Genomic DNA, 24,898 nt, shown 5'->3' with positions numbered 1-24,898 from the left:
AGCTGATCTTTGGTTGCCATGGAAAACTAGAACAGTTCAGCTCTGAGACACTTCTGATAAATCTCCGCCAGTGAGTTCCACCGCGCATGCTGATATTAGTATCGGAAGGCGCTGGGCTCATCATGTGACCATCCATCTGGCCTTCCCCATAATCAGAGCTTTGCCCTTCATCCCAAACCTCAGGACTGCACGTGTGGGAATGGAAGATGCTACAGGACTCAGTAGGACGCCATTTTGGATGAGATCAACCACCTCTATAATCAAAGTTCACTCTACCTGCATCCTCATATTAAGAGCAAGATCTAAATCATATTAAGCTATATTTTAATAGTTATTTAAAGGCAATCCCAACACCTAACTTGGGCCTCGTGTACACGAACACCCAGTCATGGTGCGGTGAGCACACATTGTCTCACTACATCGTGACCGTGCACAGAACAATATAGAACATGTGATATTGTTTGAATAATGAAGTTATACAAATTTCTAATATACTTTCTGTATCAATTCCTTACACTTTTCTAGATCTCTGCTTGCTGTCCTGCTATAGAAAGCTTCATGGCCAAATGTGAATGGGAACAATAAAAACTGTAGTTCCTAAAAATTAACACATGGTGGCAGCATAATTCCTTTTTTTAAAATTTTTTTTCATATATAGTGTTTTTGTGGGTATATAGTGTACATGACGTTCTATTGTATGTGGGTTATCCCACGGTGGTGAGTCAGCAAACTGTACACTGGTAGGGTTAGAATGACAAGTAATTTTGTTGAATCCCATTTTCTCAGTGAAATCCAGAGAATCACAGTGGAGTCGTAGCTGTAGCCCCACAGCGCTCCTTCATAATGTGCCCGCCCCCCATCAGCAACCCTGTAATCGGCTTCCCTCAAATGGCATCTACCACCAGGATGAAGGACTGTATGCAAAAGAGTTTGAGCTGTATGCAAATGAGCCAGAGGGGCTCCAGGCTCCATTAACACCTATGGAGCCTGGAGCCCCTCTGGCTCACTTGCATACAGCCCCTCTGGCTCATGCTGTGTTCCCTCCCCCCAACAGCTCCACTTCAAGCTGTGCCCCCCCCCCTCCTTGTTACTGCTTATTAAAAAAAAAGTAAACACCATATACTTACCTCTTCCTGTTTTCCCAAATCAGCTCTCCTCCACTAGTGCTGTGTGTAGTACTGAAGCTGGCTGGCTGGCAGGCAGGATGACATCACATCACACCTTTTTGGTCCCTGCTCTACACAGCAGCAAATATACAGTAGAAATCATAAACATTTTTGCTATCACCGCCTCACAAAATGTCTGATCTAACAAAATATAATAATTATTCCCGTCATTGAACCCCGTAATGGAAACTAGTGGACAATTGTCCAAAATGCAATTTTTTTGCCATTTAGCAAAGAAAAACTTTTTAATAAAAAGAGATCTAAAGGTCGTACAGTCCCCAAAATGGTAGCAAAGAAAACGTCAGCTCATCCCGCAAAAATTGACAACTCACACTGCTCTGTACACTGAAGTATGAAAACGTTATTAGCGCCAGAAGATGTCATTGTATTAAAACACAATAAAACCTGTAAAAATTTAGTACCCCCATTAATGTACTGACCCAAAGAATAAAGGATACACATCATTTGGGGCACACAGTAATAGCCATAAAGAACAAGCCCACAATAAAATGGTGCAAATGCATTTTTACATCAATTTCACTGCATATGGAATTTTTTTTCCTCCACTTTTCAGTACACGGCAAGGAACTGCCGTTACACAGCTCTGTAGAGGAAAAAATAAAAAAGTTAGATTTTTGAAGGTGGAGTGAAAACAAGGGCCTAGTCTTTAAGGGGTTGAACCATGGCTCCCAACTGTCCTGGATTAGGTGTCCAAGATGGTTGGGACAATGTCCCGTGGTGTCCCGCAATGTCCCGCCTCCTGGTCCCCAATAGACACACTAGAGTGCTGGGCCAAGACCCAGTGGTATAACAAGACTCCAGTGGGCCCCAATGCGAACTTAGAATCAGAGGCTCCCATATACCTAAACACTCGCTGCTGGCCCTATGCCGCACATTATACTTCAGTTTTTCACTAAAACGGATACAAATAAACAGTAAAAAATGTTAGGTATCGTCGCGTCCAGAAATATCTGATCTATCAAAATATAATACGTTTTTTCCGTGTTTAACCCCTTAATGGAAAATAGTGCCCAAAGACAAAAATAACTTTTTTGTCATTTTGAAAAATATAAAAAAAATCAATAAAAGTGATCAAAAGGCCGTACAGTCCTAAAATGGTAAACGTCATCAAAAGTCACAAAAAATGACACCAACTCCTTACACCAAAGTATGCCCTCCTGCCGCTTATTGATTCCCTGTGGCAATTCCCCCATGCCCCCTGCTGCTGTATAATAACAGGAAGATCTCATAAGGGAATCATACAATATATATATAATTTCTCCTGTTGGGAGAGAATTCCCCCATAAATTATCATACACATTACTCCAGTTTGGGACAGTAATAGTGGGAACTGTCAAAGACCAAAGAAAAAAAAACGAAACTCACCTTCATCCTCTGTTTTCCTTCCAGTTTCTCTTCTGCATAATCTTCTGAGTAATGCCCCCAGCGCTGGCAGCGTAGTGACGTCACAAGCTGCCGCTGCTGGGACGCTTCCTTCCCTTCCCATGCGCTACTGACAGAGCAGTGAAGTGTCTGTGGGTCAACTCCTGCTCTGTCTCGGCTCGCAGCAGCATTGGAGTGCAGCCAGCTGACAGGGGGGCCGGACCGAGGCTGTCACAGTTCATTATATGACTGTAATAGCCCTGGTCCAGACCCATCCCTGCCAACGGGACCGGTCGCACCCCCTGCAACCGTGATCGTTACGCCCTGCCAAGCCAAGGAAGCGAGATCAGCTCCTGCTGCCTTCACACATCATCCCTGTACCGTATTTTCGAGACTATAAGGCGCACATAAAAACCTAGGATTATCTTAGAAATCCAAAGTGCGCCTTATAGTCTGGTGGATGTATGGAGGAGGGCAGCGGACCCTACTTACATAGGTCCCCGCTACCGGAGACAGCAGATCTCCAGCGGGAACTGCAGACCACGCGGCACAGACAACAGGCGCCATAGTGCGAACCAACTTCTGCCGCGTCGGTCTGCAGTTCCCGCTGGAGATCTGCTGTCTCCGGTAGCGGGGACCTATGTAAGTAGGGTCCGCTGCCCTCCTCCACCTGAACCGACCCCCTTCCCCGGAGACCGCTCACCTCTTGCCGGGTCGGTCTCCGCTCCGTTTTCCTGCCACGCCCCCGGACCTCCACCACGCCCCCGTACGCTGCGCCTTGTAGTTCGATGCGCCTTATATATGGAATTATTCCATATATAAGGCGCTGACTACTAATGCACCTTATAGTCCGGTACTCCTAATAGCCCGGAAAATATGGTACTTCCTCTGCCCCCACCCTCCTCTATCATCTCAGAGTTCCTGCATCAGAAGAGAACCAGGACTGTGTGGGAATTAGGGATGGGTAAGTAACAAAGGGTAACAGGGGCTACAATACGAGAGGGATCATGGAAGACTGGAGGCCACAATATGAGAAGGATCATGGAGAATAGTAGGCCACAATATGAGAGGGATCATGAAGGACAGGAGGCACTAATATGAGGGAGGATGGAGATCAGGAGGCCACAATCTGAGGGGAGATGGTGGACAGGAGGCCACAAAAGTAAAGGGAGTATAAAATTAAAGAAGGGTATTGTATGTTGCCAAGTTGCATAAGGGGGTATTATACTATGTGGTGGCCATATGGTTGATATTATACTAGGTGGGTGGGGTTTACAAAAGAAAAAAATTTCCCTCTTCCTCTAGCCCAAAAGTTGTGAGATATGTCTAGCCTCTTTTTTTGATGGGTTTCAAGTGTGATGCAGCGATGTTGTTTCACCACCTGCACTAGGGAGCAGATATCCAATCTGAGGCTTGAACGTCACCACTTCTTGTTTGAGCCTAAACGTCACCACTTTTCAGAATGGAATAAGGACATGGTATTTAGACCGTGTGCTGGTTGCCGATCACATGCCTTTGCATAGAAACACATCTCTGATTGGCCGTGGCCCACCCCAAAACGCTTCTGACGGCACCCTGACAGCATAAAGCATTGCAACAGCTGAAGAGAGATTTGCCTAAATACCGGTTAACATTTGCGTTTACAAAATGCAACTGCTAACGCATGTTAACAAGTACATGTGTTAACATTGCATTAACGGCTGTGTTTTGTAACAGCAAATGTTAACAGGTATTTAAGGAAATCTCTCTTCAGCTGTTGTAATGCGCTTCACTATTATTCTTGTATTCTTTAATTTATGATCAAAAATATTTGCCAAGACCCAATTTATGATCAAAAATATTTTATGGTACAACAGCCAACCTACCGTTTCTACTCAAGTATAAGCCGACCCGAGTATAAGCAGAGTCCCCTATCGCCCAGTATATAGCCTGCCATCCCCTGTAGTATATAGCCAGCCCGTAGTTTGCCAAGCACGTTTAAAAAAAAAACTTACATACTCACCCTCCGGCGCCCCGATGCTCATCACGGCTCCTTGTCATCAGTGGCGATGCAACACCACTGCATCATAGTTTGCGCCGCCCGTACATGTTTCTGTCGGCTAATAGAGCAGAGAAATTACCGAAGAGGAGCCGCGACGAGGATCGGGGCGCAAGAGGGGGAGTATGTAAGTTTTTTTTTAATTGATGGTGTATAAGCCGAGGGGAGGTTTTCAGCACATTTTTTTGCGCTGAAAAACTTGGTTTATACACGAGTATATACGGTATATGTGAAAAATAAAATTGGCTCTAAGTCTATGGGTCCGCAAAAAAAACGGGAATGTGAAAGAGCCATAAACCTGCCAGAGCCGTTCCAGTTAATTACCTTAAAGGGTATGTTTAGTTACTAGCTGGGAAACCCATATACATATACCAGGAATTTTTACTTTAGCCCCCCACCATTCTCAAACACTCATTGTCATTACTTTTAGATCTCTACTGTCGCGATGTCCACTTCAGGAAAGGACCTCCCATCTGATGTAGAGAGCTAAAGAACACATGGTTAATGAGGCTATACAGATCAGGCTCTCTAACATCAGGTGGGTGGACGTAGGCTGGAACAGACAGTCTGTCACTACTCATCGGACTGATGAACATATTCCCATCGGCTGCTCCATAACAATGGTGACTAGAGAAATGGTGGTAAAAGGTCCTCTTTAAAGTGTCCTAATTGAAAGTAAAAATGACTATAACATGAATATAAAAAAGTTTATTATTTTTAATCTAAATCCAAACAAATACTAAACAGTAAAAGCAAAAATTGGAAATGTCATTCATGCGTCATCCTCACTCTCTTCCTCCGTGTTCTTCTCCTCTTCCAGACTCAATATATATTCAAATTCATCTGCATTAAAAGAAAACACATTGGTTCAGTCACAGAGGGCGAGGTCCCCCAGATAGACGTGACGGTGTGCCTTACCTTTAAACAAGCAGTGGTCCAATGTTTGTGGAATATGTGCAGAATATTACAAAAAAAAGTCTCCCATTGTTACAGAGCACAACAAGAAAAGAAATAAGTGATGTCACGTTTTCGTAACCTACTCCATTGCTGCTGACCACGGATTCACAGTTTCACATTGGCTTTTCACATGGGAGTTTTTTTGGGAGTGGACGAACTATGTATATCCATGACAACTTCTACAACCAAACCAAATCCCGTGCATGCCTGAACAGTGACGCACCTTGTGTTAGTGGCTGCACAGACAGCCTTGCTCTAGTGAAGAGGGCCAGATTTCTCAGAGGTCCATCGGTGGTCTTGTGCTTCTGGTGCAGTTTTTTCAGCTCCGCCAGAGATATGTAACGTTTCAGCATTCGGATGAACTGCACATCAACCTGCAAGGTACATAGAGATTTAGGCTGGCTTCAGATGAAAGTATTAAGCTAATAAACTATATTGTAGCCACTTCTATGGCACTTCTGATAAAAGCTAAACTATTCTGCTAAGCTATTCCCCAAACTTCCATAGAAGTGAATGAAGAGCTGTGTTGGTGGGGAAAACTCCCTTTACACTACAATCAGGGGACCCGTTTCTGAATATAGGTGCAAACCTCGCCCTTGTTTATAATCAGATACTACAGCATCACCCAGTTAAAGAGAATAGGACTGGTATGAAACAGACTTTAAAAGGGCACTAACTTTTTTTTTGTCCTTTGTAACCTCTTAAAACTTTTGGACAGACACAACCCCAATGGAGTAAAGCACACTCACCATGGACCATTTCGGGTTGTCATTCTTACTAGAAGAATCATAATGTGGATTCTTCGGATCAAACTGTGTATGGTCTGTGTAAGCTTCCTTTACAATCTAGAGTAAAAGAGGTGAAAAAATGTGGTCGTTATCACCAGAATTTACTGGATCCACACATGTGGTTTTACTTTTTCCAAATTCCTTGGGGGCTTCCATTTTCTGCTTAGCCATGTGCCTGTGTGTGCCAAGAAGCAGGAATAATAGGCTCCATGTGAGCATAAGATCCAGATGCTTCAAAAGATTCAAACATGAAAAAAAATATCATCTTCATATAATGGACCATATACTTGAGGGGGTGGGGGTGGGGTCACTGTTTCTTCACCTTTCAGACCTACCTTGATAATCCCAGCGATTCCAGGCTCCTTACAGTTACTATGATAGAAGAAAGCCTTTTGCCCATTCTTCATTGATCTCATGAAGTTCCTTGCCTGGAGAAAAAGAATCTGAATGCTATGAACATTTGATTACAATAGATTTGTCAAGAATCTCCAACTTGTGCCCCTGACCTGGTAATTCCTAACTCCGTCCCAGCATGCCGTCTGGTTAGGTTGTGATTTCAGATCCTCTATTCCGAACTGAAATATAGAAAATATAACCCAACATCACAAGCAAAGACGAAAATGTAATCTAGGTATAAACGGGTGCCATTTGGCCTTCAGCTAAAGGAAATGTCCAAAAACATATGTATACAGCATCTATGCAAAGCTATGTGAATCAATGGTTATAGACTACCAACAATTACGGTGCTGTTTGATCCTGCAGTCGCATGTCATCTATATTTCTGATTGCAGATTAGAAAGAAATAGGGAACAAATTGTGCTGTATAGATGCAGAATGTATTAATGCAGGTTTATTTTTAGTCTGTAACCATAAAGTTACATAAACAACAAGGAAATTGCCCAGCACACCGGTTTAAGTGGTAAAAAAAGGGTTTTTGAAAAAGGCTACTTGTAGCCGAAACATCGCTGTCGTTATTGTACATGGAATAAAGAGTAAGACACTTTTTTTTACCACTTAAACCGGTGTGCTGCGCAATTTCCTTGTTGTTTATCGCTGGAGGTCCTTGGGCCCGGAACTGAGAAGCTTGCACCCACTTGCACAATTATTGAATGTGCTGCTTGGACTTTCTATACGTAGAAAGTTACATAGATTTGAAAAGGAGTTACAGACATAAAACAGCATGACATTTATTATCAAGACTATTTGTGAAGTCACAGGGCCCTGCCATAAATGGCTGCTACCATCATTTGTGTAATTGGACATGAAAATTCCACCAAGAGGACGGAGGGCACACACAGCGGTGATCGGTATGTGAATGTTGAACCACGGAAGGAACTCACTGAATCATAGTGATGCATTATACAAGGAGTAGTATATTTGTTGTTACTACTGTGCCAATTATTATTGGTTCTTGGTACTATGATTGTTATGAACAAGAACCTACACTCACCGGCCACTTTATTAGGTACACCTGTTCAACTGCTCGTTAACAATTAATTTCTAATCAGCCAATCACATGGCGGCAACTCTGTGCATTTAGGCATGTAGACATGGTCAAGACAATCTCCTGCTGTTCAAACCGAGCATCAGTATGGGGAAGAAAGGTGATTTGAGTGCCTTTGAACGTGGCATGGTTGTTGGTGCCAGAAGGGCTGGTCTGAGTATTTCAGAAACTGCTGATCTACTGGGATTTTCACGCACAACCATCTCCAGGGTTTACAGAGAATGGTCCGAAAAAAAAAAACATCCAGTGAGCGGCAGTTCTGTGGGAGGAAATGCCTTGTTGATGCCAGAGGTCAGAGGAGAATGGGCAGACTGGTTCGAGCTGATAGAAAGGCAACAGTGACTCAAATCGCCACCCGTTACAACCAAGGGAGGCAGAAGAGCATCTCTGAACTCACAGTACGTCGAACTTTGAGGCAGATAGGCTACAGCAGCAGAAGACCACACCGGGTGCCACTCCTTTCATCTAAGAACAGGAAACTGAGGCTACAATTTGCACAGTAGAAGATTGGAAAAAACGTTGCCTTGTCTGAGGAGTCTCGATTTCAGCTGCGACATTCGGATGATGAAAGCATGGATCCATCCTGCCTTGTATCACCGGTTCAGGCTGGTTGTGGTGGTGTCATGGTGTGGGGAATATTTTCTTGGAACTCTTTGGGCCCCTTGGTACCAATTGAGCATCGTTGCAACGCCACAGCCCACCAGAGTATTGTTGCTGACCATGTCCATCCCTTTATGACCACAATGTACCCAACATCTGATGGCTACTTTCAGCAGGATAATGCGCCATGTCATAAAGCTAGAATCATCTCAGACTGGTTTCTTGAACATGACAATGAGTTCACTGTACTCAAATGGCCCCACAGTCACCAAATCTCAATCCAATAGAGCATCTTTGGGATGTGGTGGAACGGGAGATTCGCATCATGGATGTGCAGCCGACAAATCTACGGCAACTGTGTGATGCCATCATGTCAATATGGACCAAAATCTCTGAGGAATGCTTCCAGCACCTTGTTGAATCTATACCACGAAGAATTGAGGCAGTTCTGAAGGCAAAAGGGGGTCCAACCCGTTACTAGCATGGTGTACCTAATAAAGTGGCCGGTGAGTGTATATGTGCTATGTGACCACCACCACAAGTGTCTTTGATGCTTATTCTTAAGACCAAGTAACTGTACTTCAATGTGTATATTTAATAAAATTTCTATTAAAATTATTAGTGCATTTATTTGATATGGTATACTACGATCTTGATTAATTCTACTTGTAGGTTTATTTGGCCATTTGTATTGCTAGGTCTATGCTACTGGTCATCTCTGGTGTATAGGTATTAATAAGATCAGCAAGGCATGTTCCTTCACAGTGTCTGCCATATGTCTAGAACACACATCCTACCTTCATGTCCATCCCCTTCTCCATCCTGCTCTCAGGCTCTGATTTCATCAGCCAGCAGTGATATTCTTCCTTCTGGACGTCAGCAGAGCGGGGCGGAACGGTCACTTTCTTCCTGGTCCTAACAGCTTTCTTTGCCCCTTGTTCAGCCACTGCATCACCTCCATGCTCATCATTACCTGTGGAGTAATAAAAAAATGAATCCAAGGTGTCACATGTCATCTTGGTAGGTTTTCTTTATTTTTCTGTTCATTTAACATGTGAATTGCATAATATATATTTTACAAAACTATTGGGGCAGATTTATCAAAAGTACACAGATGGACTAGACAGTCTTATGCTGTGCCAGATTTATCACAGTGGCATACAGTGGTGAACAGGTCATCAGAAGCTATATGGTTAAAAGTCACTATTCAAACTTCATCCAGTGTGAAAGTGTTCACTGTGTTCTCGCTCCTCTCCACTTGAAGGCCATGTTATGACTTAACAGAGCTAACACAAGGCCAGTTATTATGATAAACAGGGAATAGTTTACACTTCATTAACCTTTTCCAAGAATGTGTTGGTAAATTCATTATGGCCAATAGCATTACAGTATTCTTATCTCCTTTTTCACCCCCCCGCAATGCTGCTTTTTCTGTTTTGATATACGACTGTGGTTTGGAAATAAACAGTGTGATTTGAGAGCAGCTGAAGACCGTGTCTGCGTCTTGGGTTTGTTCTCTCCCCCGGTACCGGGCCAGTCAAGAAAGGGTTAATTTGAAAGTCACCATGCAAAGGGGGAAGGGGGGTTGATCCCCAGATAAAAAATCTCTAACACATACAAATTCAACTATAGAACAAATCTGTAACTTTTTGTTCTGATGTGTTCTCTTCTAAGGACTAAACCAGCCAGAGGTCTAGTGCGGTGCATGATGTGGAGATTATGCTTTTACTGCCCTCTGTAGATGCTGCTTACATGAAAATTTATCTTACTGTATTACCCCTTTAAGATGAGGGAATGGTAACTCAAGGTGAGAAACAATGAAACTTGGGACCTACCTGCAGCAGGTGACGTCACACGCTTCCTCTTACTTTGTCGCATAATTCACTTTAATCCCTAAATCATAAGAAAAAATGTAAATTTTTTAGTGTTTGTAGGGCAAGTGATGCTACTGAGCCACCGACCCCTGCAGGAGTTATTATGCGGCCTTGTGACCCCCCTAGAGTATAGCACAGTATATGTCACACTAGGAATGCTCAGAGTTGTAGTTTCACCACAGCTGCAGAAAAATTTAACTTTTTAACATCATTTAAGTTTTTACAACAACTGTACAAAAGTCTCCATTCCCATAGCACTACAACTCCCAGCATGCTCTTTTTATTACAGGTAAATTCAGCAATGTCATCCTCACTAGTGGCAGAGAAGCATCAGAGACCATCTCTAACCCCCACGTGACATCCCATGTTACCTAACAGCTCCTGCTCCTTTAAGACGCGCCTCCCCGGCTAGCCAATCAGCATATAGTACAATACAGACCTCCGCCCTACTGCGAGAGGTTTACTGGGAAACGTAGTTTCCTTTTTTTATCCAAATAAATGCGGATAGCCGTCACTAAACTACAACTCCCATGATGCACTGGCCGGCTTGCAGACATGGCGGTCGGCTTCAGACTCGGATCCCTGTTCTCTCGATCTTTACGGAATGTTCTCAGCGGGATGAGCACGACTTCCAGCAGAGGAATAACTTCAGTTATAGACCGTAAGGACATAAGAGGGTAAAACTCCCGGGGGTGGGGAAATGGAGAAATTCTGACCTCTTGCTGGTAATTGAAGCGCGAAGATCACGTGATCGGTGGTAGCTGTCATTCATGTTGGGGGGTCATGTGATTGCAAGGTCATATGACCGTGATACCTTACTGTGATAGGGAGAAAATAACTGCAGAGAGCAATAGAGGAAAGCGATGGGGGTTACCTATAGTAACTTTAAACTTGAAATTGTGTGCTGTGTGTTTTTGTTATTTTATCTGTATGCCACATGATTTTTTACTTTACCTCAAGAGTCACATGACTGTTTTATCTATGAACTAATCTGCAAATTTGGATGGCAGGAACATGGATGAGGTGGCGGAGAATTGTATGCAGGGTCAGGGTGGCTAGGGCCCACCAGAGAAATTAGGGCCCTAACTTAACAATAAGAATAACTAACTATAACCCTTCACTTCCTTCGTATGTTCTCTGCACCACATAAGAAGACTAGGCAATTACATTATAGTCTAGATAGTTAGTCAGTAATTACAGTTATCAGACTCAGAAGTGGGATTCAGTACCTCACATGTCACACGTCTTCTCCTTTGGGTACTGAACTGCAGGACGACTTCTCCCTTTTTTTTTTTCTTATCAATGGAGAATTTTCACCTGATATCTTCATCTCTGTGAGGCACATCTCCGCACTGTGCAACTAAAAATATCAACGTCACTATAGCATAATGTCACTTGGATAATGTCCCACACTGTGCTCCTAAATAATATTTACCACTCACAAAACAACTGACCACACTGTGCTCCCCACAATTATCAAATATACCCCCATAACAAAAACCATACTGTGCCCTGTCCATAAATCAAATATTATATTGCGACTCCTCAGTATGATACATTACACACCCCTAAGTAAATAAAATGATACACCTAATAAATAAAATTTTACATCATTCTCTTTAATTTCATAATATATAATTTCCACTTAGTCATTTAATCTATAAAGTCTTGCAGTGTTACAAATCCTTAATTATTATTCTTATATTTACCACTCCTCTTATCAAATATTTTATATAAAAGTCCTAATAAATACTCCTATTCTGTATATATGGGCACAGCATTACTACACCTATTCTGTATATATGGGCACAGCACAGTACTACTACTCCTAACCTGTATATATGGGCACAGCAATACTACTCCTATTCTGTATATATGGGCACAGCACTACTACACCTATTCTGTATATATGGGCACAGCACAGTACTACTACTCCTATCCTGTATATATGGGCACAGCACAGTACTACTACTCTTATACTGTATATATGGGCAGAGCACAGTACTACTACCCCTATCCTGTATATATGGGCACAGTACTACTACTCCTATCCTGTATATATGGGCACAGCACTACTACTCTTATACTGTATATATGGGCAGAGCACAGTACTACTACTCTTATACTGTATATATGGGCACAGTACTACTACCCCTATCCTGTATATATGGGCACAGCACAGTACTACTACCCCTATCCTGTATATATGGGCACAGTACTACTCTAGTGGCCATTAATTATATATTCCTGCAACCGGTCCCATTATTACTGTAGGTCCAACATTGTATCCCCCCTCACTGCCAGTTTCTGTATGACTACAGAGACACACAGGGGATATCACAACAAGTGCCCGCTGAAGATTCTGCCTGTAAATGCATTGTACAGACCACAGCCAGGACTTGGTTTTGGTGTACGCTGTGGTCTTCATGTCACCGCCAGTCTCTGAATGTATACAGAGGCACATTACTGAAATGGAGCAGTGGAGAAGTACAGCTTCTTTCTTGTTATTCACTACTCCCTGCCCGGGTAACTGGTAAAAAAATATAGAATCCATAGTAACCCCTTTAATATTGTAAATCAAATATAGTCTAAATATTTTAGTTTAGTATACTGTTCACTTCTAGCAGGGAGGACCTGTCATGTTTTTGTGCTCAATGCAGGTAGCCCCATCAGGTGGTGTCTTAGGTATTATATGAAGGATGAGTTTTCTCCTTACTGTCCCATCAAATATGGCTCCATAATGTGCTTTTTGTTTTGTAGCTTCCATTGGGCTGAGTGAAGAGCAGAAGGAATTTCAGAAGGTGGCTTTTGACTTTGCCTCCAAAGAGATGGCTCCAAACATGGCACAATGGGATGAAAAGGTGCGTCTGGGAATAAACCTATGGCAGAAGTTGGTAGGGGCTACTACATCCCGATGAACTTCTGGGCTTGTAGTGGGACTAATTGGGTATCTGTGAATAAAACCTTAAATCTACCACTGGGATCAAGGATTGTAATTGACATAATGGTGTGTGCCACCAACGGTGTCTGTCATTAACTGCTCTTCTTAGCTTCTTATGCCCTGTTTTTTTTTTTTTTAATTTTTTTAAAGCTTTTAAAATTATGCAAATGTGCGTGAGGAGCTCCAGGCTACACAAGTGTTAATGTAACCCAGAGCTCCTTGGGCTTATTTGCATAATGCAATGTAAAGCCTTTTTTCCCTTTAAAAAAAACCACATAAGAATCTTGGTTTGGTTGATGTCCTTTAAGAATATTTCTAATATTCTGTTCCAGCTGGTGATTTTATTCTGTTAACCTTTGTATTAGGAGCTCTAGTTTTCTAAGAGCCATGGCCAACCAGAGGGTTTTCTGGTATTCTATTGGGTAACAGTAAGCCTGGTGCATTGTTGTTTCTGGCATTGCAGCCAGGATCCATTGAAGAAGTGGTGAGCTGCAATACCACAACCAACCAGTAGTCAAGTGTGATGCAGGTTTTGAAATAAATGTTATTCTAATCCAGCAAGTGACTATCAACAACCCTTGCTTTACTTCTCTGTGCTACATAGGAAATATTCCCAGTGGAGACCATGCGGAAGGCGGCACAACTTGGCTTTGGGGGGATTTACACCCACCCCGAAGTTGGAGGATCAGGACTTTCTCGTCTGGATACTTCCATTATTTTCGAGGCACTGTCCACAGGCTGCGTCAGCACAACAGCCTATATGAGTATCCACAAGTATGTATCCTGTTACATTTAATGTGTTGTACTGTGTCTGAATAAATGCAAAAATGTTCCAAAATATGCCATTCTGAATAACAGTGCAGGTGATAGCAGTAAACTATGTAAAATGAATTATTAAAGAAAAATTCCTCTTTGTCCTCAATTTTAGTGAGCAGAGCCAGGCAGCATCTAATAAAGCAAATAAAATTATGGGATGGATCAAGAGACGCTCATGAAAATGACTTTTACTCTTATATCAATCACTAGATGGACACTAGATCAGTGTATAAGAAGGAAACAGCGGAACTGGAAAAGATACACAGAAGAGTTTATTAAAGGAAATGGGTGGACTAGAATACAATGACATGGAAAACCCCCTACAGAATTAGCAAGTGATTGTCTCTTATACAGTGGCCAGTATGAAATTTACAGGATAAATTAAAATAATAATTATGGATAGCGACATGGAAATGGGTTTTTTTTTTTAATAAATCAGCAACATAACATAAAAATGTAATAAAAAAAAAAAATCTAACTTTTTGGTGACACTACCACTTAATTATGCTATGAAAGTTTATTTAGACACAGTCCTGGAAGAAAAAAAAGAAGCATTTTTGCTGTACTCATTATCTATCTAACATTTGTCACTCCTTCTTCCTCACAGTATGTGCGTTTGGATGATCGATACATTTGGGAATGATGAACAGAGACATAGGTTCTGCCCCTCTCTTTGCAGTATGGAGAAGTTTGCTTCTTACTGTTTGACAGAACCAGGTGAGGTTTGTTCACGTGTGAGTGTGGGATGTCGTAGTTGCTATTGTCATATGATGAAAAGAAAATATACGTATTATATAGGACTAAATTCACACGAACGTATGGGGGGCGTATATACGGCTTATATACGCCCCCCATACACAGTAATGGGCGCCCTACGGGAGCGGTACGGTGCAGCACACGTGCAGCACTGTTCCGTAGCCAGGAGAAAGATAGCCGGAATACGGCGCCGTGTGCCATGTATTACTATGGAGAGGGGCAGGGGTGAGCAGCGCTCATCCGATCCTCCTCTCCCCGGCGCCGATGCATTCCCACCATACTACAGTACGGCGGCTTACATTGTGTGAATGTAGCCTAATACTGTATATAATACTGTATATGTGATTATTATTCACACACTGTGTTGTGTTTAATTTCTTTCAGGCAGTGGAAGCGATGCAGCTTCTTTGCTGACATCTGCAAAGCGGGACGGTGGTCACTATATCCTGAATGGTTCTAAGGTAACTTCCTCCAAGCCAAGTCTGACCACAGATCTCATCATTGTCCCACAATCCTTGTGTTGCTACCGCTGGGTTCTAGGCAGCAGGCTTATGCAGGGCTGTATTGCAGGTTGTCTTTGAGATATAGACTCTGGTTCATGGTAGTAACATTACAGTGTATACCACTTTCCTGGATCCTTGGATAAGATAAAATGGAGAGACTTCACTTTGCAGTGGTTAGGTTTAGCGTGGAGTTCAAGTAAATCAAAGCTGAGCTGCAGTTCCCCTTCGCTACCACTATACATTTGACTGATTCCAGCTTCATCTACTGTATATTTACCAGGGCCCGGATTCTTCCCGAGCAGGTTCCTGGTGTTGAACCCAACTGGTCACATTCTGACTATGTCTCCTAAAGAAGGCCATCAATACAATAGAGTCCTTAAATAAAAGTATATATGGAAAGTTGGCAATGCTTACCCGATGAAGTAAATCTTAGGAAGACTCCCGCTCCTGCAGCTCGGATCTCCACGTGACCAGTGTGTTTGATACAGAGGAATCCAAAGAAAAAAGCCATCCAGCGTTAAAGATCTTCCAGGTTTTTATTGGCTCCAAAATGTACAATACAGCATCACATAGTGTAGCGTCCATAGGTCGGGCTACAAATTTTAGCCTACAGGTTTCGAGCGCGTTAATCACGCTCACAACGCTTGAAATGCTTGAGCTAAAATTTTTAGCCCACACTATGGACACAGTGCCTTTGTTTATGTGATGCTGTATTGTACATTTTGGAGCCAATAAAAACCTGAAAGATCTTTAACCATATGCACTGGATGGCTGGTTTCCTTTGATTCTTCAATACAATAGATCCAGAAAAACCTTTTAAAATGTACACATTTAGTAGAGAAAATTTTGTGTATGAGATTTGTTGCAACATTACCCCCTTTTGTTGCATATGTAATATTCTGTGAATTTTCTGCCTGTTAACTCCTTCATGACTGCCATAGGACTATGTATGTCCTATTTGCACATGCCCCGTGCAGAAAGGACATTTATAAACATCATGACAGTGCCCAACTTCAACGGATATATCTTCTGAGCCCTGGCACATTAAACAGGAGCATTTCACCACAGAACCAGAGATATCCACCCTTAAAGTTGTACAAAATTTTGGATTTTTATGTACAGTTTTCTATTTGCGATTGTAAGGGTTCAGAAGATATGGTATGAATGTAGCCTTAGACTGTAACATAATTTTTAGTACATTTGTGTAAATGTCATGTTTCATAGTGTACAGTTTATTCTCACTTCTAATTCTTTCCAGGCATTTATCAGTGGTGGAGGAGACACAGACGTGTATGTTGTGATGTGTAGGACAGGGGGCAGCGGGTCTCGGGGCATCTCCTGTCTGGTGGTAGAAAAAGGAACACCAGGGCTCAGCTTTGGAAAGAAAGAAAAAAAGGTGAGAGGGAAAGGGGTTCAACATCGGAGTAATGGTTTTAGGACTTTGCTTCTTGTGACCTCTTCCGCTAACTATAGAGCAACATGCTACATGGACTGTGTGACCTTAATGTATTCACTCTGTGATGTTATCCAATATAAGACACATAGGGTTCCATTTATTAAAGGTCTAGTGCAGGCCTGTTAGAGTTACACACTGTTCTTTTGTGATCTTTTAGAACTAATTTATCACCTACTTGAGCCTCTATTAGAAGTACCTTTGCTGACCTCATCACTATTATTTTTTGTCAAGCAAGGGGGTGGGACATATTTGGAATTCTGTATTCAGATTCCTATATATAACATGCAAGACTCAAGTTAAAGAAGCCAACTAGGTGGCTACAACTGATCAATAAATATGTTTCCGATCTTATTCTTATTCTTGAAACTACTCTTCAGGTTTGTTGGAGGGGAGGTTTGGAGTGTGGTGTTTTGTAATGTGTGTGTGTGTGTGTGTGTGTGTGTATATAAAAAGCAATGTGTAATTGCCCTACTGAATAATATGATTGGATTATTCTGTTTCATATCTTCCGTGACTTTATGCTTACCACTGTTGCTTGCTTTGTCTGTGTATTTTTGTACTACTTTAGTTGCATATTGTACTTTGTTTTATTTATAAAATGTCAAAATTAAAGTTGAAAGAAAAAAAAGCCAAGTGGCAGTTCACATTCCTTCTATTTTAAGTAATGGTATATAGATATGCACCTTTATAGTATATCATTATGTTTATAGATATATATTCCATTATCACTACCAATTTTGTTGCAGGTTGGGTGGAATTCACAGCCAACAAGAGCGGTGATATTTGAAGACTGTGTAGTTCCTGTAACAAACCGCCTTGGTGAGGAAGGTCAAGGCTTCGGGATTGCAATGAAAGGACTGAATGGAGGGAGAATAAACATAGGTAAGACTACACCCTGGAGCCAAGCCACACAAGAATCTTAAGTGCTGTGCAACTGATATTTTCTAGCATGTTATCATAGGTGACCCAGGACAACCAATATATGTCTGTTCATAGACATAATGCAGTTTTATTATATTCTAGCATCTTGTTCGCTTGGAGCGGCCCACGCCTCAGTCTTGCTCTCTCGTGAACACCTATCTGTGCGGAAGCAGTTTGGGGAGCCCCTTGCTAATAATCAGGTAACATATCATTATTAGACTAGGTTACATACACAATAATCTTTATTTTCTGTTTTTATTTTTTAAACAAATTTTTTGCTGTCTCAGTATCTACAGTTCCGACTGGCGGAGATGGCGACACAGCTGGTTACGGCGCGGCTCATTGTTCGTCATGCAGCTCAGGCTCTGCAGGAGGGACACCGCGATGCAGCAACACTCTGCGCTATGGCAAAATTATATGCCACTGATGAATGTTTTAAAGTAAGTATCGGAGACTAAAGTTTATTATATTATTATTATTTTTATCCATGGCCTCCTTCATTTTAATTTATGCTAATGAGTCTGAGTGGCTTTGGTGGGTGTTGCTAAAGCCCCTCAGTGATGTCTTTCGTTTTGTTGTTACAATGAGCAGAGCAGGTCTCCCCTCCCCCTGCTACATTACACAGGCAGAGGGAGAAGGGAGAGAGCGGGGAGGGGACCTTTTTTGTTCATTGTTAAATGACATAGCTGGGGGCCTCTAAAACATATATCTCCCCCTCTTCTTTAAAAGGAAGAAGGCCATGGATAACAAATATAAGAAGATGACAACAGTAACATCCCCTGGATCTATGAGTGAGTTTCCCTAGTTTTGTCATGATGAATTTTAATGAAAGAAACTTCCATTCCAAGACGCTGAAGTTGAATATGTAAAGATGTATCTGATGGTTATGTTATTGCCAAAACTATAAATCAATCTTCTGCAATGCTAATAGTGGAGAAAAGGATTTTTTTTTTGTTGACCTTATTATTACTATTTTTCTAGGTTTTTCTAGGTCAATTTTTCTGTACCACTGAATGACACATTATAGGAAATTGACAATACTTTATATATGATGCTGTTGAAGAACAAAGTATTAGCCTTCAGAGCTGCGTTCACTATTCTGCTAGTTGTGTCAGAAAACACTCTGCAAAGTTATGGTCAGACACCACTGAACTCCTATTATACATAGAGATAAGTTTTATAGTTTTATATGTAAAAGACTGGATGCAGTTGTTTATGCAGATACCAAAGTAACAGCAAGGAACCTACAAAATGGTCCCGCTCTCAGAGTTTAGTCAAGGTTGTAATTATGGATTCAAGTAAGTGATGTCATTTATGCACCAGCATAATTCTACCAGCAGAATAGTGAGTATAGTTCTGGAATATAAGACAGGATCAAACTCAGGATCGGTACAGAATAAGTAATATCATGTATGCACACACTGGTAGAGACTGATCATACGCAGGTGCTTGGTGCCCTAGAGTATGATGTTAACCCTGCATGTGCCGGATATATATTGAGACGGTTCGGCTTCCTCATGTATCCAGAGGCTAGGCAGTGCTATGACATTGTGCAATAGCTGCTCCCTTCCATGGTCGCAATTCCTGCCTGTGCACCAGGAATTGCGACTATTGCAGAGCTTGTACACCAGAAAACTGGCATACAAGCCATGATAAGTCTGCCCTACTGACAGAATAGTAAGTGCAGCTCAGGACAGGTTGCAGGATGTAACTGAGTCGAGTAATATTTGTAGACCTTGATTATAGCAGAAAGAAATGACTACTTTAAAGTATAATAAAAAATAGACTTCAGTTATTTCCTAGAATCCTGCATTTTCTACTTCTCGTTCATATTCTTTTTGTAGATATGTAACCAAGCTCTGCAGATGCACGGAGGTTATGGCTACCTGAAAGATTATGCTGTTCAGCAGTTTGTCCGGGATATTCGTGTTCATCAGATCCTTGAAGGTGAGTGTTGCAGTTCACAATGGACCGAGATGTCCTACCTATTAGGCCTCATTCACACATGTGTGCATTTTAAAGCCACAAACAGCAGACTAGTGATCTGTTGCTTGTGGTCCATCTACAGCAGCATTTGAGGTCTGCTCACACACCGAAGACCGTAGAAGAGAACAGTCCAAGCCACAAACGCCAATATGACCTGATCTGAGGTTTGCAGCTTGGGCAGTTGGCTCATACATGGGACTCGTACAAAGCCCACAGATATACATGAGGGCAGGTCCTAACTATTGAAACAATGGATAGCACACATCCAAAAAGAACATTTGTGTGTAAGAGGCCTAGATGTGTACAGTGGAACTGATATAGTTGCCAGCTCCTCATAAGTTCACATTAATTTACTGCTACTGAGAGATTCTGATGAAAGGCAGTGAGGATGTAGCTACCCGGCTTTCCTTAAAATAAGACACACCCCCTTCCCCCCGAAAATAAGACCTAGTGCAATTTTTTTAAGCTTAGAAATATAAGGCCTCCCCTGAAAATAAGACCTAGTGGCAGTCATTAATACAGCTCCCCCCACTCTATACATTAGTATTAGTAGATCATTAAGATACTACAAGAGGCTATGACATGGGTAAACAATTCATGGAATAAAATCACTGACTGGCACAGTGCAAATAGTACGAGCAGCTACCTGGACAAAAAGGAGTCATTGAAAGAAAGTGCTAAACATTAGAGACGGGAGCCAATGATTCAAATAGAAATGAAGTCACAAGAAATTCAGCATGAAATTCAGAGTTCGAAGAGTTAGGAAGCTTTTGACATAATTGTCCTTAAATAAAAAAGAATCTTGCTTTTGTGCATAAATACCAGGATTGAAAATGTAGCAGAGATTGTTGTGTCAACAAGACTTTCTTGATGGAATTCAGAATTATAATGTGATGGCAAGACTACAGGATATTAATAAATTTTGATTTTGATATATCCTGCATGTGTCACTTCCCCGCTCAGGTCCGACAGAGTTCACCATCTTTTTCGTGATGCATGTAAGGCCCATTCCACACTTGCGAGTGTGATGCGATGAGCTCGCATCACACTTGCAAAGCGTGCTGCCTGCATCTCCCGGCCCGAACGCTGCAAACTGGAACTGAACTGACATGCTGAGTTTAGTTCCGGTTTGCAGCGTTCGGGCCGGGAGATGCAGGCAGCATGCGTTGCAAGTGTGATGAGAGTTCAGCACATCACACTCACAAGTGTGGAACAGGCCTAAGTGGTTGGGCTTGCGACACAATTTGAAAGTTAACCCCTACGGGACTCAGCCTCTTTTGGCCTTAAGGACACGGTCCCATTTTTCAAATCTGCCCTGTGTAACTATAGTGGTTATAGCTTTGGAACGATATAAGATTGTTTTCTCGTGACACATTGTACTTCAAATCAGTTTAAAAATTTGGATGATATCTTTTGTGTTTAGTTATGAAAAAAAACTAAATTTGGCAAAAATTTAGAAAAATTCTTTATTTTTAAAGTTCTAAATTCTCTACTTTTGAAGCAGATAGTCATAGCACCCAAATAAATTCATAACTTGCATTTCCTAAATGTCTGCTTTAGGTTGGCATGGTTTTTTTAAGATTCCAGATATTTTACTAGAATGGTATGAGGCTCAGAATTTGGGTGCCATTTTTCGAATTTTTAGGAAAATCACCAAAACTAATATTTAGATGGACCTGCTCAACTTTTAATTGACTGTGAGAGGCCTAAATAATAGCTAGAATTGTGAATGACCCCATTATGTTAACTACACCCCTCAACATACGAAAAACCACGAAAGACGCATGCTCAGACAGTTTACAGTCAGACCTTGAAGGGATCTGACTGGCAGGGACATCGGGCAGCCCCAGAGTATTAGGCAGACTTCGGGGCTGCCCAGAATAGGATCGGACCCCCCGGTACGCGGCACGGGGGATCCGATCCACAGTAGAAACACCCTTGTAAGAGGTTAACACCCACGATCGGAGACGGTTCCGATCGCGGGTGTTACAGTGCGCTGTCAGCTGTACTAGACAGCTGACAGCCGGTGCTCCGTTCGTGAACCGGTGCCAGAAGCAGGACGTTATAGTGTGTCCTGGTGCGCTAAGTATCTAGCCACCGGGACGTACTATAACGTCCAGGTGCCCCTAGGGGTTAAATCCCGCGCTCACTCCAAATCAGTGGGATCATCCGCCGGCACGCCCCCTAAATTGTGTCGCATGCAGACACTTGCTAAATACCTGTCTAAGCTGTGCGATCCCCGAACTGACAGAAGTCTGAACAGTTTTAATCAGAATCTCTCAGGGCGCGTTCACACAATCCGCTAGCGCACAGGGGGCCGGGCTCAGGGCTCCAGGGAAACACATATGCGATTGGCCCGAGCCCTGCCCCCTGTGCGCTGGCAGAACGTGTAAACGTGTCCTCAGGGTGTTTCACACATTTTAGTTTTTCAGGTGCAGTTTTCGATGTCCAAGTCAGGAGTGGAGTGAAAAAAGAGGAGTAGTAGCACCTCTCAATAATATGTTCTCACACATTTTTATCCACACCGGCTTTTGGCTTTGAATCACTGAATCTGCATCTGAATCACTGATCGTGTGATGGCAGCCTCAATAGTGCATCCTCAGGCGTTGCGTCACTAGTGATAACATCCTGGGGGTTTTTAATACCTGCATTTTTGTTGCTTCTGCTTAGATGAGAGGCCACTAACAAATATTTTAACCCCCTAACAGGAACCAATGAGGTGATGAGAATGATTGTGTCCAGAAACATTTTACAGGGATGAACAAATCTCCATTTTTCCATCATGTGAGCATCTATGTAAGGAAGACATTATCTCAGGAGAAGCAGAGCTGAATGAGCGCTGTACATTCGTAGGTCCGATGAGCAAAATATGAACTGCACCCTGGGACTGGGCATCTTTTTGTCTCTTTTTTACTGTATTCTCTATTCTGGTGATTTTTTTTTTTTGGTGTCTGTATTTTATTTATTGCTAATGAATGTAGAAGCTTTAACTTCTACCTCTGTCTGAGCTGTCAATTATGCTGATCTATCAATGAGTAACTCTAAGACATAGCTTTAGATATGGTCAGGTGCAGCCATATGACCTTCACTGATATCCTGAATTATACTCCAGAGTGGCACTCGCTATTCTGTCTCTGTGCACAAACATTTGCATTTTTTTTATCCTACACTTTCTTTTCTAACAAGATTTTCTTCCCACAATAAGGATTGAAGTATGGACAAGATAGAATACTTGTCCCCACAGGGGAAATTGTAGTGTCACAACAATAACACCTCCATCCCCATAATCACAAATACAGATACAAACAGTAAAAACATAAAAGAATACATAAAAAACACACGCAAAAGTTGGTAAAAAAAAAAAATTAAATAAATAAATTTAAAAAAAGGCCACAAAATATATAAAAAGAAATAGTGGTAAGAATTGCATGCCATGAGTATACATAGTCTCATTTACTTGTATTTTGAAAGCATACATAGACAAACAACAATCCTCCATCTTGGAGCCAACAATCAAGCTCTCCTTCCTAACCAATTTCATAAATTTACACTTGCATTGTTTCCCCAGCACACAACCGCATAGAATAGGACACTCCCAATTACAGATTGATAGAAGGATGTCAACGTTCTATGGTCCACGTTGAAGGACCTAGGCGATCTTAAGAAGAAGAGTCTCCCGGATGCCTATTTATACAGTTTCTCTGAGTTTATTTGCCATGGCAACTTATCATCTAGATATACGCCCAGATACTTAGAACTTGAAACCTGCTCCACAAGAGCCCCCCTGATCTGTATCGGCTCTCGATTAGTATTCTGTTCTCTACAGAAACTAATCACCATTTCCTTTTGTTTTCAGTAAATTCAGTTCCAGTCCATTTAGGTCACACCATTCCGAGAACGAGTCAATGGTCGACCTGTACTCTGATAGGTTGCCCTGTTTTATGCACACTATTATAGCAGTATTGTCCGAATATTTCTGTAAAAAACATTGACTTGATTGATAGTAAATAAAAATGGAACAAGAACAGTCCCCTGCGGGGCCCCTATGTTACTCACAGCCACATCAGACACAATATTTCCCAGCTCCGCCTTCTGCGGTCTTAATATCAGGTAGTTAAAAATCCATTGAATACCAACCCCCATTTTACTTAATTTCTCGCACAAACGCTCTGGGATTATTCTGTTGAATGTACTGCTAAAGTCAGATCACATCCGCAGGACTTTTGCACTAACACCGTCTGGCCCCGATGATTTTGTGACCTTCAGTTTGCTTGGCTCCCTGATTACATCGTCCTCTCTGATTAAGAAACCAACACCCGGGTATCCTGACATAACATCCTCATTATCAGTGCCCCAGGCACAGTCATTTTGGATGGTCCTGTCCCCTGTACTGAATCGATTTAAAAAGGAGTTTAGGGCATTTGCAGTTCCTATATCCCCCGAAGAACTACCCTTATTTGTGTGCATTCCAATTATAAGTTTCATGCCATTCCAGACCTCGCTAGCCTGATTACCATTCAATTTATATTCTAATTTTTCCTTATCTGTTTTTGCATTCACGAATCGTTACTTCAACTTCCTTCAGAGTCTCCTTATATAAATCCAAATTTTTTTCCCGAAACGTTTTACGTTTCTGCCTCGGAAGATCTTGCAGTTTCTTCGTAACCCATGGTTTCGAATTTGGGTATTTTTTTGACAGTCTTGACTGGCACTTCAGGCGTCCCCTACTTAAGGACACCCAACTTACAGACAAACCCTTCTGACCTCTGGTGAAGCTCTCTGGATGTTACTATAGTCCCAGATTGCAATAATCAGCTGTAAGGTGTCTGTAATGAAGCTTTATTGATAATCCTTGGTCCTATTACAGCAAAAAATGTTTAAACTCCAATTATCACTGGGGCCAAATTTATTTTTGTCTGGATCTACAATGATAAAATATACAGTTTCGACTGACATACAAATTCAACTTAAGAACAAACTTCCGGACCCTATCTTGTACGTAACCCGGGGACTGCCTGTATTGAGCTTACGCAAAAATGAATGTAGTCAGTTACCATTTCTACACACAGGTCACTGTCCCCACCTGACTGTCTAAAGAACAAATCCCAGTCCATAGTAGAAAAACATGTCTGTAGTTCATACTCCACCTCTTCAGACCATAAACTGACCTGAAAAGATAGAACAGGTAGTCGTACAGCATAATACTTTG

The 24,898-nt window shown here is 41.9% G+C and overlaps 2 protein-coding genes across 5 annotated transcripts; one reads left to right on the top strand and one right to left on the bottom strand.

Annotated features, from left to right (window-relative positions):
• Positions 1–5,280: 5,280 nt before the first annotated feature.
• Positions 5,281–11,078, bottom strand: THYN1 (thymocyte nuclear protein 1). 4 transcript variants are annotated; one of them, XM_072156557.1, is made up of 8 exons: positions 11,027–11,078; positions 10,272–10,329; positions 9,234–9,409; positions 6,839–6,907; positions 6,668–6,760; positions 6,294–6,389; positions 5,768–5,918; positions 5,281–5,430 (listed from the first exon to the last, which is right to left on the bottom strand). In XM_072156557.1, exons 2-8 carry the CDS (start codon positions 10,312–10,314, stop codon positions 5,360–5,362), a joined length of 699 nt encoding a protein of 232 aa, XP_072012658.1. In that variant the 5' UTR covers positions 10,315–10,329; positions 11,027–11,078; the 3' UTR covers positions 5,281–5,359. The 4 variants fall into 4 exon arrangements, with proteins under 4 accessions (XP_072012658.1, XP_072012659.1, XP_072012656.1 ...); XM_072156558.1 differs by lacking the exon at positions 11,027–11,078 and adding an exon at positions 10,682–10,755; XM_072156555.1 differs by lacking the exon at positions 11,027–11,078 and adding an exon at positions 10,625–10,682.
• ACAD8 (acyl-CoA dehydrogenase family member 8) lies at positions 10,817–23,718 on the top strand. Its single transcript, XM_072156554.1, has 11 exons — positions 10,817–10,971; positions 13,071–13,171; positions 13,856–14,025; positions 14,675–14,784; positions 15,208–15,284; positions 16,585–16,722; positions 17,529–17,664; positions 17,806–17,903; positions 17,991–18,143; positions 19,548–19,650; positions 22,398–23,718. The coding sequence occupies exons 1-11, from the start codon at positions 10,866–10,868 to the stop codon at positions 22,448–22,450; spliced, it is 1,245 nt and encodes a 414-aa protein (XP_072012655.1). The 5' UTR covers positions 10,817–10,865; the 3' UTR covers positions 22,451–23,718.
• Positions 23,719–24,898: the final 1,180 nt, after the last annotated feature.

This window comes from Engystomops pustulosus, chromosome 6 (genome assembly GCF_040894005.1).
Source record: "Engystomops pustulosus chromosome 6, aEngPut4.maternal, whole genome shotgun sequence".
NCBI classification, from domain to species: Eukaryota; Metazoa; Chordata; class Amphibia; order Anura; family Leptodactylidae; genus Engystomops; species Engystomops pustulosus.
This window is presented reverse-complemented; position numbering and strand designations above follow the sequence as displayed.

Bases quoted from the DNA above. Each gene is read 5' to 3' on its own strand.
- THYN1 (XM_072156557.1), bottom strand. From the start codon at position 10,314: ATGCGACAAAGTAAGAGGAAGCGTGTGACGTCACCTGCTGCAG. The intron at 6,761-6,838 runs GTCAGGGGCACA...CTTTTTCTCCAG, and splicing joins ACGGAGTTAGGAATTACCAG to GCAAGGAACTTCATGAGATC. The intron at 5,431-5,767 runs GTGCGTCACTGT...CTTTTAATGCAG, and splicing joins TGTGCAGCCACTAACACAAG to ATGAATTTGAATATATATTG.
- ACAD8 (XM_072156554.1), top strand. From the start codon at position 10,866: ATGGCGGTCGGCTTCAGACTCGGATCCCTGTTCTCTCGATCTTTACGG. The intron at 17,904-17,990 runs GTAACATATCAT...TTGCTGTCTCAG, and splicing joins AGCCCCTTGCTAATAATCAG to TATCTACAGTTCCGACTGGC. The intron at 19,651-22,397 runs GTGAGTGTTGCA...ACCCCCTAACAG, and splicing joins TGTTCATCAGATCCTTGAAG to GAACCAATGAGGTGATGAGA.